This window comes from Falco cherrug, chromosome 8 (genome assembly GCF_023634085.1).
Source record: "Falco cherrug isolate bFalChe1 chromosome 8, bFalChe1.pri, whole genome shotgun sequence".
Classification (NCBI taxonomy): domain Eukaryota; kingdom Metazoa; phylum Chordata; class Aves; order Falconiformes; family Falconidae; genus Falco; species Falco cherrug.
The window spans coordinates 56,636,091-56,649,838 of NC_073704.1; the positions used below are offsets into that span (position 1 = coordinate 56,636,091).

General features: G+C 48.5%; 1 protein-coding gene across 1 annotated transcript in view; it reads left to right on the forward strand.

Moving 5' to 3' along the window:
• Positions 1 to 13,748, forward strand: part of ADAM19 (ADAM metallopeptidase domain 19) — a 34,515-nt gene that overhangs the window by 2,877 nt on the left and 17,890 nt on the right. Inside the window, exons 3-7 of the mRNA XM_055717588.1 lie at positions 150 to 220; positions 9,935 to 10,013; positions 11,035 to 11,111; positions 12,770 to 12,962; positions 13,408 to 13,473. Of these exons, the coding sequence (XP_055573563.1) occupies positions 150 to 220; positions 9,935 to 10,013; positions 11,035 to 11,111; positions 12,770 to 12,962; positions 13,408 to 13,473 (486 nt within the window). The remainder of the gene's footprint in view (positions 1 to 149; positions 221 to 9,934; positions 10,014 to 11,034; positions 11,112 to 12,769; positions 12,963 to 13,407; positions 13,474 to 13,748) is intronic.

Consider the following 13,748-nt stretch of genomic DNA (forward strand, 5'->3'; position numbering starts at 1 on the left):
CCTTCCCCCAGAAATTCAGGTCTGAAGATAGGAAGAAGGTGAGGAGTGGTTTTAACGTCATCTGCAATTTCCAGGGGAACAATTTTTGTTGCTGAGTGTGTCCATAATTCTGATGTACAAGTAACAGGCGCTCTCTCTTTTGCATGCAGTATCCATACAGAGCTGAAGTTAAGGTAAAGGCAGAAGGCCAGGAGCTCATCTTGGAACTGGAGAAAAATGGGTAAGCGTGCTTGTGTCTTGCATTGGGTCTCACTGAAAAAATGAATAAGGATTAGAGTGAAGTCAACAGGAAAGCCTCCACTGACTTCAGGGTTTTGATAAAGACAGGATGAGGAAGTCCTTTTCTGGATTTCAAGGTTATTCCAGGTCTGAGTCCCCACTGATGTTAATCAGCCAAGCAGTGCTGACTGCAACAGAGCTTTGTCAGCAAAAAGCAGATGGTGACCTGGCCCTCAGTGTGTAAACTTATTTTTGCATCGTAATTCTTATTACATTAACTAGAAAATGTTGCTGATATGAAGTGCACTATTTACTGAATGGCTTGATGCTCTAAGAGTCATACTGACTCTAATGAGGCCTTCATTTGCTGTGATCCGAAGAGGTCCTGCTCCGTTTCCAAGGAGAAATGATCTGACAGTTTCAATTCCATTAGTGCCCTTCATGCTAAAGCAGACTGAAAAAATGCTTTTGCATTAACTGAAATGCAACCTCCTCTCAGGCATGATACAGCAATGCTGTGTGGTATCATAGCGTATGATGTATATTGAATTCAGCTGAAGCTGCAGGAGATTGAGGTAGGTAGAAGGATTCTGGTCTGGAGGCTGCTGCAGAGGCTTTCTGCCCTGTGAAACATTAGTTTCCAGTGGTGGAACAACAGCTGGAAATCTGGCTGCAAGAAGCTAAGCAGTCCAATTGCACTGTTGCTGTTTTATTTTTAAATGGGTCTGAAGATTTATCTATGGAAACACAACCAAATATTTGTCTACTAGAATCAGTAGGGATAATAACCTTGGAATAAAACCCCTGGTTATATTTTTAAATTTATTGTATGGATATCCCAACCACGGAGCTTGGGGGCTCAGCTTTCCTTCCTAAAGAGTGAAATGTCAGAAGATCTTATTAGTTCTGATGTCAGTACATAAACCTAAATGATATTCAGGGTGTTTTGGAGGAAAACCAGACTTTTCTTGGCATTGTCTGCTGTAAAGAGAGAAATCTGATGGCTGACGAAAGGCGAGTGCAGCCTACGAGGTGTTTTCTATTATGGGCCACATACGCTGCTGGAGTTCCAGTGCTGCAAAAGCTGGACACGTTTCTCAGGCAGGCATGCACCTGTATAGAACAGCTATAAATTCTGTGTGGTTTGGCATCTGGGAAAATAGAGAAGTGGTAGAAGAGGCCAGGCACAATAAGCACTGCTAACTCAGTCCTGTCTAATGCAGGAAAAACAGCTGTTGCTGGTGAGAGCGGTCAGCGGTGCCAGTCTGAGCTGAACCTGGAAGCAGCATTGCTGCTAATGCTGCTGGGGGGGGTCTCCTTCCTGGTGGAAGGACTGTCAGGTCTTGCATATTCTGCAGTCGCTATGCAAAGGTGAATTTATTTCTGGCACAATAGAAGCTGGCAAGAGCAAGGATTCTTGCTGAATTAATCCACTTGTGCTCTGAGCATGGTGATGTAACCTCCAGGTGCCTCGCGGGAGCGGTGCCGTGCTACTTCCAGTGCAGACAAACTCATTGCTGGTGTTAGTAAACAGAATTGTAATAATAGAAGGTTTCTATTGTGTTTATTTCCTGAAATGCATTTTCATTTGTTGAGATGTATATACACAGGCTGAAGTGTGTGGGCACACACTTCCACTGCAGGATGAATTGCCTCACTGGGACTGATGAAATACAGCAAGGGGCTTGAAGTTTTTTAGTTTTATTTTCTGTGGAAAATGCAAGTGATTCATAGATAGCAGTGCTTCCCATGGGAGTTTTGCCAGGCCTCAAGTCCTTGTTCGGAAACGGTGATGGTATAATCCCAAAATGCAACTCTGAACTTAATTAGATGAGTGGTTCTGGAGAGCCACCACTTCTCACACACTTGTGAAGGTGCAGAATTAGAGACACTCAAAAGAGAAACGATGAAGCAAACAAAAACACAAAGTCCCTGGGAGCCCTGTGGATGTTGTAATTACCAGCATCCATAGAGCACTTCGAAGTGGAGGCAAATTGCTTCAACTTGTCAAAGCATGCAGCGAGGCAGTGTCCAGCCTGGCTCCTCAGGCTCCCAGCCTGGTGTTGCTCCACAGCACCCAGGAGCTCACCACTGCTACCGCTTATCTTATCGGGGAGCCTGAGGTTTGGGTGCTGAGTAGTTGCAGCATCAGTGACTCCTCTGAAGGGTTTGTTGGGCACCCAGACAAGGGAGAGGTGAAATCCTTAAGTGGGAAGTGTCCCTTCAAAGCTGTTTGACACCTGGATGCTTCTGGTTTCATGTTCACATGCAAGTGGGTAGAACAGAACTGCAACTTTAGGGAAGGTACTTGGGGCTTTTTGAATTAAAATAAGCCCTGGAGTTCTGGGTCATTTAACAGATCCAGCTTAGAGGAGACTCTGGAAACCAGCTTTGCTGCTGAGGTTGGTGCTTTGCTCCCCATGTCCCCAGGCTCAGCACAGGCGTGTGAAGGCATCTGCCTAGCTCCTGTTTTATTCTCATATCCACATCCCAGACTCGCACCGCTCAAAGAAAGCATGGAATGATTGGTACAATCCAGGTCTGGTTGGGATATGGTTTACTCTGTGGTTCCCAAAACTAGAAAGTAGGTATACCAAGCTAGTGAAATGGTTGTGATGTTCTCGGTGGATTAGGCAGCCTTGTTAACATGTTCACCGCTCTCCTTATGGAGAGGAAAAACTGATGAGAGTATGAGCTTGCTTTGAAAGAGGTGGGGGTGGTGAAAGAGGCATAATGTGTACAGCTTTGGTACGGATGCACTAGCTCTGGAAGAAATGTGCCGTTTTCAGTACGTGGAGGAAATGTTCATGCCAAGCCTGTGATTTCATATTCTATATGAGCAGGACATTGTGTTCATCCCCAGAGGTGAAACACAGAAATGATTGCGTATCTTTCCTCAGAGCTGTGTAACTCTGTATTTTGTAATAAGGTTGCCACGCATCTGAGTTTGGGCTTCATATATCTACGAATACAATTATTGCATTAGCAGTCAACGTAATATTGCATTATTTACTGCTCAGGAGTTTGATAAGAAGGCAGAACCCCACTGTAATTCCAAGCAGAGGTCACAACACTGGTTAACGTTTCTGAATAATGACAAAAGTATATCCCCCAAACAACTGGGGCTTGTTTTAAATGACTCAAAACCATGTCCTGCAGCTGCAGGATTGGAAAGCTCAAAGCTGCACAAACAACAAATATATGGAGAGATGCCTATAAAGCAGCTTTAAATTTGGCTGGGGCTTAGGAACGGAAGAATCTGAGTTGCAAACCTTGGATGAAAAGTGACTTTTTTTAAAAGGCATTTGCATTTGTTAATAAAAAGCAGCTTTCAGCCAAGCGGGGAGGGGATGCTGAGATGCTCTGACTGTGTGTGGCAGTGCTGCCTGGTGTGAGCCTGTTCTTTCTGGTGAAGAGGACAGCTCATATTTGCACAGCAAAAACCTGTGTGGAATTTGTCTTCTCACCTGAGTGCAGGAGGAGTATCAAGACTTTCCTCCCTCTTCTTTTCCTCTTTGTATCCGTCATGGGGAGAGGACCCCTCAGCTGCAAGGGGTAGTGGAGGCTTCTCCAGGGGATGTCCCTGCCTGTGGGTGAATCCCATGGGCAGCGTGGGGCACAGCTGCACGTTTTTGCTGTGTGTTTTGGCTGCTGCCTGCCCGCAGCCGCTGTGATGGCGCAGGGCACTTGATGGCAGAGCCCCAGGGAAGATGTGCAACAACCGAGGACACTGCAAAGGAAATCCAAAGCTCACCTGGCCTGACCTCGGGAGCAACCCAGACAGCTATTTATAGGCAGGCAGATCTGATGGGGCGCGGTATCGTTTCCAGTCTCTTCTGACCCCACCTGGGAAGGCGACAAGCACTCCCGCCCGGCTCGCTGCTCTCAGCAGTGCGATAAGAGAGCTGGATGTCACTTGTATTTCATTGTTTCCTGCTTTTGCTCTTTTCCAGGGCCTTTTCTATCAAATGAGCGAGGAAGAGGGGAGGTTGCTGCCCGCCTCTGAGCAGGAAGGATATATGAGATTATTCCACCGATGGGCTTCATATCATCGGTGTCTAATGGGCTTCCTGCATGGGGAGGGGGTTAAGGGTTAAGTAAAGGAGGGAAACTGAGTTTATCCTGCTCTGCTGTCTCTTGGAGTTATCAGAAAAACAAGGTTGGGACCTGGAAAGCCATAGTTGCTTTTCAGCCTCCTGATTCCCTTGGGATACTCAGGGACATCTCTGTGCAGGGCAAAGAGGAAGAGACAAGGAAATGGAGCCCTTGACATCTTTTGCACACTGACTCTTATCAACCAGTTTTCCATTTATTTTATTTCCTTTTTCCTCTCCAGGCAAGTTTTATGGGTCCCATTGGTAAGCCAACGGGCTATGTGACAAATTTGACTTGGGTCCTCTAACGTGATTTACGCAGTGAATGTTGCAGATGATGTGGATGGCAGAAGGGGATGGAGAACCTTTCGGCTGTGGTGTTTTCCCAGGCCTTACAAATAGCTAGCTTAGTTCCACCTCAATAGCTGGGAAGCTGCTTTTCCCTTCCAGACTGCTGCTTTTCACACAACAAACATGTTCTCAGATACATCAGCAAAGGCTCTTGAGGAAGGGAGCTGAAGAGCTCCAGGCTTTGTCTGGATGAAACTCACCAAGAAAAAAAAAAAATATGTTTGGATTTCTTTAATTTTATGAAGTGCCAGGTTTTGGCTGGAGGATTCCAGAGAGGTGAAATCTCCAATTTCCCACTAGTGGTGGATACAGAAAGCAGGCATGGCCGCTTGTGTTGTCATGGGTCATGTGCTGGTGGTGGTCAAGATGGGGTCGCATCAGGCTTTGATAATAAATTCTGACTTTAGGGAACATTTAAGTGACTGGGAGGTAAGGGGCCAAATTCCCCTTCTTACCCTACTTGGATCCTGTTGAGAGGCAATTGAGTGGGACCACAGACTGTAGATGGAAATCTTATGTCTAAACTTTCTTGGGAGAATCAATTCCCTCCACCCCCAGATGCTGGCAGCCTGGCTGGACAGATTTATTATGATTTGAGGAAAGGGACAGGGAAAGAGATGTAAAAGATTGCAGGCTTCACTTTTGTTGGTCCCTTGACTGAAAAATTAGGAGTTCATGTTTCTCACGAGAGCTTCATGGACCGTCTGGCGTTAGTTTTTTTGGGAGGAAATAAAAAATGTGTCTGTCTCCTAGCTACTCATGGGTGTTTTTAAATTGGCAGCTGTCCATGTGGACTTAGCCCCTCTGTAAAATGAACCCAAACAAAGTTGCTAATGGGACCAAATTATAAAAAAAATTCCCTCTTGCTCCAATTAGCAAGAGCACCAGTGTGCTGCCGGGGCCCTCTTGGTGCCTGTGGGTGACCTCCCTCCAGCTGGTGGCACTGAGCATGATCACGGTGGTCCCTTGGGGTGGGAGGCTCTGAGCCCCCCTTGGGCTTGTGCTAACAAATGGTGTTTCACAGGCAAGAGAAAGCTGCTCCTGTTTATCAGGAAAAGAGGCGCGAGGTTCCCCAGAGTGGCTGGGAAATGTGCACTCCCTTGAGTGAACATGGTCGTGTGAGAAAGGCCCCAGTTTTCCTTCTGTGTTTGGGAGTGTTTGGGTGTGCATGGGGGGAGCCCCCCAGCCCCCTGCTGCTTCTCTGCCCCTCTGCAGCAGCCGGGTGAGCTGGAGGCTGTGCTTTGCATCATCTCCAAGTGCCGCAGGGGCAGCTGCCGGCTGAGAAAGCTGTGTTTGGCCCCACACCCTCATCCTGCCTCTCCTGCCGAATGCCATCGGCTGGCATGCGCAGTAGGTGACCTCCCTGGCACGGCGTCTCTGTGCGGCGAGCAGAGGGATGCCCCGCGAGCGGCACGGCGGCGTGTGGAGCGGGGTTTGTTTCAGACAACGATATCATTGACAGGCTGGAGCGGGACCAAGATCACTCCGCGTCGGTCATCAGCAGAAACAGCCTCAAGCCATCTGTACATTATGGCACCGAGCCACTCTTTGTTAGGCTTCCTCGCTTCTATTTAACCTGGCTCCCAAGGCTTGCTGGGGAACAAACCCTGCCAAGAGCAGGCTATTCCACCCTCAGCTGGATGCCGAGCCAGATCTTGGGGAGCAACTGATGTTGCCGAAAGCTGGTCGCTGTTGGAAAGGTGTGAGGGCTTCTCTAGAACATCCTGAGTCTCTTGCGGAGCATGCCCTGGCCTCAGACAGCCCCACGTGGCTGCAGCTGTGATCGAGGTTTAGCAAAGGGGAGTGCTTCCATCCAAAACCAGCTTTTCCTCTGACTTCATCAATTCTTCATGCTGATAACTACTCTAATGAGGGACTCCATGCTGCCTTTTAGGAAGATGATGTGTGCTAGCAATCTGCCAGCTGCCTGACTGGATCTCAGAAGCCTTTAAATGATGTTATTTTGCATCCAAGCTTTTGCAGCTTCATCTTGAGCTGCTGGAGAGTTAGTCACCGAGACATAGAATGTAACAGAGAAGAAAGGGTCAAATTAGGCTGTTTTTCCCAGGCTTTCCTTCTCCAGCAAGGAGGTAAGCTCTGTGCTCTTCTGGAAACGATGAAGCATGTCCATCAGTGCTTTGCAGGACTGACTCCCCTGGAATCAGCTCCTTGGCCTGGCAGTGATGCTGTCCTGAAATGATGGCAGATAAGGTTTTGGGGTATGTGTGTCTCATTAATCTCTCCTGTTTATCCAATAACAGGTACATGTGGAGAAGAGGGACAGGGCTGGCTGGTAACTTTGGTGCATCCTGAGATGGAAAGAAGCTTTCTTTCCTATTTAGTTACAGTTTGGTGGAAAGCTCGATGCTAGCTGAGGAAGTGAGTTGGGCTGGGAACAAATGTTCACAGGCCCAAAGTGAGATAGCACCCCAGGGGTGTTGCAAGATGTCCTGTTGTTTTTTCCTCTTTCCTCACTGCCCTCCCCACCGCGCACTGTGCAATGCACTGTGACTGCCCTCAGCAGTGCTGCAAGAGCCCCAGGGCTCCCCTTGTTAAGGCAGGGAAGGGTCTTCAAAACAGAACTCTTCTGAGATCAGAATAAGAAGCTGGATTTTTCATAGGGAGCTTGCGATGTAGGATAGGAGTCAGCTGGTGGAGAGAGGCTTGGAAATTGTTATATGGCACTGCTCAGCCGGGTGATGCATGCAGCTGCTTAAGCATCCCTAAAAAGTCAAGCAGACCTCTCAGCTCCTTAATCCGCTGTAGAAGGGGCTAGAGCCTGAGTCTGCAGGCAGGAAGAGATGTGCATGCACTGTGTGTTGTGTGGCATCATCCTGTGCCCTGAAACCTGGTGTGCTGGGCTGTGGTGCTCAGCGTGGCCTGGCTCGGCACTGGGGTGGGCAGGAGTCAAAGCACTGAGGAGTTTCATGGTGAATGCTGGAAGAGAGATAAAACAGCTATTCATAGTGAATGCTTTCCAAGAATAAAGGAGCAAGAAGAAAACATAAGCGTGCTTGTTTGGGAGTGAAACAAACAGGCTGTGCAAGCCTCAGCTACTGGAAATCCACAGGCCGGTGTCTGATTCTGGCTTTAGTAGCGCTGGGCAGATGTACACTGGTTTGCTGTCTGCTCTCGAGATGAGTCTTACACAGAGCAGATACCTGCCAGAGCACATTGCTCAAGGCAATTTCCTGTGAGTTAATGCAATCTGTTGATTAAACATTTGTTTCTCGCAGCCTCATGCTGAGCAAGCTACTGCAGTCAGGGAGATGAACAGAATTATTTTCTGTGGGATGGTGCTTCTGTGCTTATCTTAAGTTTACAGATTGGAGATAGCTGAACACAGCAATCTCGCCTTCTGATCGCTGACAGGATCTAGAGATGAGAATTAACACATCAGAAAGAAACAAAATGAGCTTTCCTGAACTACAGTGAACTTTGAAAGTAGAGATAAAGGGTGTTGTATTGCCGACATCAAATGCTATGAAATAAAACAGTGGCGCACAGTTTTGTCTGACACAAAGCCATCGGTACTTTGATGAGTGTCTGAGCCTTTAGATGCTGGATGGGGGAACACCTTGCAAATACTCTGATAAAAGGTTGTGTTTCCTGTTCTTCTGGCCTAATTTAATTAGATGTCACAAGCACCCAATCTCTTGTTTAAACAGAGAAGCTTTCAAGGTAGATTAGACCTGCCTGCCACATAGCAAAAACCAAGACAGATGGAAAAATATCTGGTTTTGCTTTCAATACAGCTTTCTTCATCCAGCCCAAAGAACTGAAGCAAAGAAAAGAAGAAAACCTTTTCTTTCTTGCTTTCTTGAAGGTCATAGTTCAAAAATCTGGTGCGTGAAATGCATTGAACAGGGATGCGGGAGGACTGAACCGCAGCTGTAGTGTCGCAGGCATCGCTCTGCCCAGGATGCACATGGCATCCTCGTGGCACTTCGGTGGCCTGACTGCACCGCAGGGTTGCTGCAGAAGGGTGTTTCCTAGATGGGGCATGTTCTGTGAGCCTTCTGCAAATTTTCAGAAGTGAAACTGCTACTTAAAAGAACTGTTTTAAACCTACATTTTATGGCTGCTGAGTTGGACACAGGATATGACCTTCTTGGTTTGGCCCACATTTTGACTTGCTGTACTTTTTTACATCACTGTTTAGTGAATACAGATGTTTAAAAAGAAGGGGAAGGCTGTTTCCTCTGGAACAAATTCAAAATGCTTACTATTTAGTGCATAGGAGCTCCTTTTATAGACTTTTGGTCTGATCCTGGGCTGAAGACAGGGACAATATTGTCTATTTAAGTGAGACATGACACTTAAGCATATGACATGAACAAATGCAAACTGAGGAATCAGCATTTTCCTAGGACAAAGATGTGAATTGGCTTCTGGGCAGAAGTTGCAGTGCAGATGCAGATTGGTTTATAATTGTACTCAGATTTGGGCATTGGAGAGAGTCTGGGTCTGAGCTGAGAACTCACACCAGTGCCCAGATGTGTCCTGAACTGGCCTGTGGTGTGCTTGCTACGCTGGGCTTGCTGCTTTGAATCTCATCCCAGTATATCTGGGGCATAACTTGGCAGTGGTAAAGGAAACTGCACACAAACTTGTACCCATTAAAGGGACAATGACGATGTTGGGTTTCTGTTTTGTTTTGTTTTTTTAAAGTCCTCACATAAAAATTGAGTTGTTCACTTGCAGCTGTTGGAACTGGATCTTGGCGCCTAATTGAAGTCAGGGACAGGCTCTCCTTTATTGTTTCAATTTTACAGTGCTTGAAATTAAATTAAAAGTGCTTGGAAGAGCACTTAGGAAGATGGCTGGCTGCACCCTTTCAGAAGTGCATGTGCTCCATGAGAAGCGCTCGCCTCCTGCCAGGGCAGCAGATAGATGGCTGTGGGAAGGTCAGCTATCCTTCCACCTTCTGACCCACTGCCATTACAGCGTGCTCTGCGCAGGGAGCACCCACAGCCTGCAGTGCCCGTCCTGCCGCAACACGGTGCAGCGGCACGGCACAGCCGGTGTCCCACGTACCTGCCTCCCACCTGCCCTCTCAGTGTGTTGCAGTTGGGTTTGCACTACAGGCAGCAAATAGCGACTGCCCCAGGTCCACAGTGGTGGTTCACAGCAACAGGGATGTTTATAGTGACTTCAGAAAGAGCTGAAAATCTAGATGATTTTCTAGCACACCTAAGAAGCAGAAACCCAGGTTTAAAGAAAGTATTTTTTTTTCTTTTTTTTTCCCACCCTTTCTGCCATGTCTACAGAAACCTGTTTGCGCCAAGCTACACTGAGACTCATTACAGCCAGACTGGACAAACCCAGAGCATCTCTCTGACCCACACGGTGAGTGCAGACCGCTTTCCCTCCTGCAGCATGCAGGGGAGACCAGGCAGGGGGTCCAGAGAAGCAGGTGAGTTTCTTTCTCCAGAGCCTTTCTTTGAGGTCAGTCCAGCTTTCTGACCTGGGATGTTCCAGTGAGGAGGTGTCTCCATCCCCCCAAAATGGTAAAAACATCTCACTGTTTCACCTGAGCTCCATTATGAGAGCCAAGGTCAGCTGCCAGCATTGATTCCCTCTCTCTGGGTGCTGGGGAATTGTTTATTCCTCCTGCTGCTCATCCTCTTACTTTTTGTTTGCCACTGGGTGCTCCGTGCTGGGGACGTTCCCAGCTTTCGGGAGAACCAGCCCGTGTAAGCTGGCTCCTGTTCAGTAAAAATCCCATAAATTACCAATCTCACGCAGTCCTTGGCTGACTCTCCGCTGCACCAGCACAAAGATGTGCATTGGTTGCAATGCAAAAATAAAAGATAAAAATCCCATGAGATCATCTTTACTAATGCTGCCCCAGGGTGAGGGGAAGCGATGTGATGAATACGTTGGCGTTTCTGCCCCAAAGCCTCCTTGTCCCTGCCAGAGGCTGCCTTTGTCTTGCCAGGAGCCCCCAGAAGAGGGACTTGCCCACTGCCCATGGTGTCACCCTCTCTAGGGCTGAAGGCACGTCCTTTGGGGCCCGACCCAGGGCCAGCTGCCATCGGTGGGCAGCTTCTGTTACAGGCAGAAAGCTTTGCATCGGCCCTAATGCTGCAGCCATCCGAGTTGCTTCCTTGGGGATTCCAAGCTCTCAGTCTTTACTGGCAACAAGGAGCCGTTTGATGCGCTTGCAGGGACCACGCGTGGCAGCTCAAAGGCTAAATTTCGATGCAGACTTAAGAGATTCAGTTACAATCATCAACTACCAAATGCAGTGGAAAGAGAACAATTACTGGAGTATCGGCAGTACTCACAAGGGACTCAGTAATGCCTAAATATAGCGCGTGGCCATCCTGAAATGGCATTGCCAACCCTGCTCCCTTCTGCCTTCCAGGACCACTGCTTTTACCACGGGGTGGTGAGGGGCTGGGAGCGCTCCAGTGTCATGCTCAGCACGTGCCGAGGGCTGCGGTAAGTGCCTGGTGGTGCCGGGGCTGCAGGATGCTCTGCTCAGCTCTGCAGTGTGCTGCCACGCCAGCCCTGCTCCCCAGCAGCCTGGTTGCTGTATTTTTTCTGCTCAGACAGACCTGATCTTAAATGCCAGCCGGCTGAGAGAGCTGGGTGTAAAAGGGAGCGTGGCAGGGGAAATGCAGACATTTGGGTGTCATTAGTAACCGTGGCCTTCTAGCCAGCCCCTAGCCCCCTTCCCCCTTTGTGCTGGCAATGTGGACTTGTGCAATAAGGGAATTTAATTCAGGAGTCCACTGGAGCAAAAGGCTCTCGTGTCAGTGACGCAGGGCTGCATCTGTTACAGAGACAGGGACACTGGCCACAGCCCAGCCCAATACTCTAATGCAGGACCCAGCTCCTTCTCCCAGTCACTCGCAACTAGCAAGTTTCTGTGTGCATTTTGGGGCAAAGTCTTCAAGTCTGAACTTCCTCCTGGGTTGTCAGCCCCACTTTCTGCTTTCTGGGTGGTGCGGCGCTTGTGTGTGTTCTGCATTTCAAACCTTCGCTTTGGTAGTAATGGAGCCTTTGGCAGGAAAAGACGGTCTGTATCCTCAGCAGGAGTAAATGAAATGGATCGTGGTGACCCAAGTTGCTGCATTCATTTACACCAGCTCAGAGTTTGTGGTCCAAAACACCACATGGCCTTTATTGATGTTAGTGGTCATCTGCTCCAGAGCACTGATTGGAAGCTGTGCTGATGGGACCAGCTCCAGCCAGGAAACAGCCCATGCCAAAGCAAACCTGAGACATCTTAAGTGAATATAGCACCGGCCAAAGAGCCTAGTGAGATAAACAAGACGGTGCAGCCACCTGTGGCTTGCAGGAAATAATCCAAAAGCAAAAGTAGTTAAAGGTGGTGTGCCTTGCTCTGCCAGCCTGCGTTTCCCTAGGCTCTGCCTTCCAGCTTCAGAGGAGACCAAGGTGTCTTGGTATGCACATGCAGTAGGGTTCCTGCACCCCTGAGCTGTCAGCATGTGCTGGCAAGTCCTCGATTTAATTTTCTTATTGCATGGGAGCTGAGCACGTGTGGGTGTTTTCACTCTGAGCCTTCACAGGGAGATGTGCTGCCCATCGAGCCACACATCTTCCAGTGGGCATCAAACACAGATTTCCAGCTCTCCTGGCTGTAACATGTTCATTGAGAAAACCAGAACCTGGCTGTAACACATGCATTGAGAAAACCAGAACCATACGGCTATGTGCAAGTTTTAAAGAGCACTCCGTTTTGTATTTTTCTCTTGAGAAACAAAGTCTTCGTGTTTTCTAGGTCAGTTCAGTTGAATAAATTTGTCTTTAACAGGTTGAAAAGCTTCCACTGCCCCTAAAGAGAAAGCTGTACTTTAACAGACTTCTCAGGTTAGCACTGTTGCAGCACATGCTCCGATAGCCCCTTAATTGAATGTCTGAGGCCCTCTGAATAGATTTTAATATATGCAAGCTCAGGGATTCCCCCCTCTGAACTCAAAATACTCCCATCCTTTTTATTAATGAACTAAATGGCCTGGTAAGGATAAGTGCCTTGCCAGGGTCAGGCGGGAACTCAGCAGCAGCAGGAGGATTTGTCTCTGGTAGCTGTGATAGTAATTAACTTTCCTTCTTATTATTTCCCATTTCAACAGAGGACTTATTGTACTGAGCAGCAATTCCAGCTATATCTTAGAGCCGGCTCCCGACAGCCCAAACCAGCACTTGATTTACAGGTTGGATGATCTGAGGTTGCAGAGAGGAGCCTGTGCCTACCAGGGCACTGGGGCTGCAGCTGAAGACTGGCTCAGGGACTTCACAGCTGGGATGAAACCACCCCGCCAGAGGGTGAGCAGGGCTCAAATGGGGTCCATGCATGATGCTCCAAATTTCCCACCTGTTCCAACCCTGAAGAGCCTGCTGTTCTCCAGGAGCATAGCTCAGAAAGTTAAATGAAGGACAATATTTAAGAGGTTTTGTAGCAAGCTGGTTGCCAAATAGTGGCTCCAGCAGGGAAATAAATGAGTGTTGGGAACCACTGTGCAGCACGAGGAATCTGGGCTGTAGCTGCTCCTGCACAGGTCTGTGCACCTGATACGTGAACGAGTGGGTGGGCTGAGGACAGGCGCGTGGGCACCCGCTGTAGCTGAGTCAGTCACATCTGGAGGTCCCTGTGTGTGATGGGGTGGGGTGAATGGCCAGTGGAAAACGAACTGGGTGAGCTGTACATATATTTTGCAAGGACTTTCTTGGGGGATCTTGGGAAAGTAAATCTGTGTTGCTGCCGCTACAGGTGAAACGGGAGGCTCTGCAGGCTACAAAGTACGTGGAGCTTCTGCTCGTGGCAGATTATGCAGAGGTAAGAAATGAGCTTATGTTTATACCAACTGAGCCCTGGGCCCAGAGTGAGGTTCCCACCTGCAGCGTCTCCTGGGGGCAGCTGGAACTCAGCAGCTTTCCTCTTGCCATCCCAATGGTCTTACCCCCACCAGGGAGAGCTGTGTCTTGGTCATTTTTGTCCTAGCAGCCGTGACCCCCCCTGCCACCACTGTCAGCCACCGTTGGCCAGGGGAGAGATGCAGGTTGTGATCTGCATGAAGGACTAGGGTTGGAGGTCAGCTCTGGCCTCCTAAG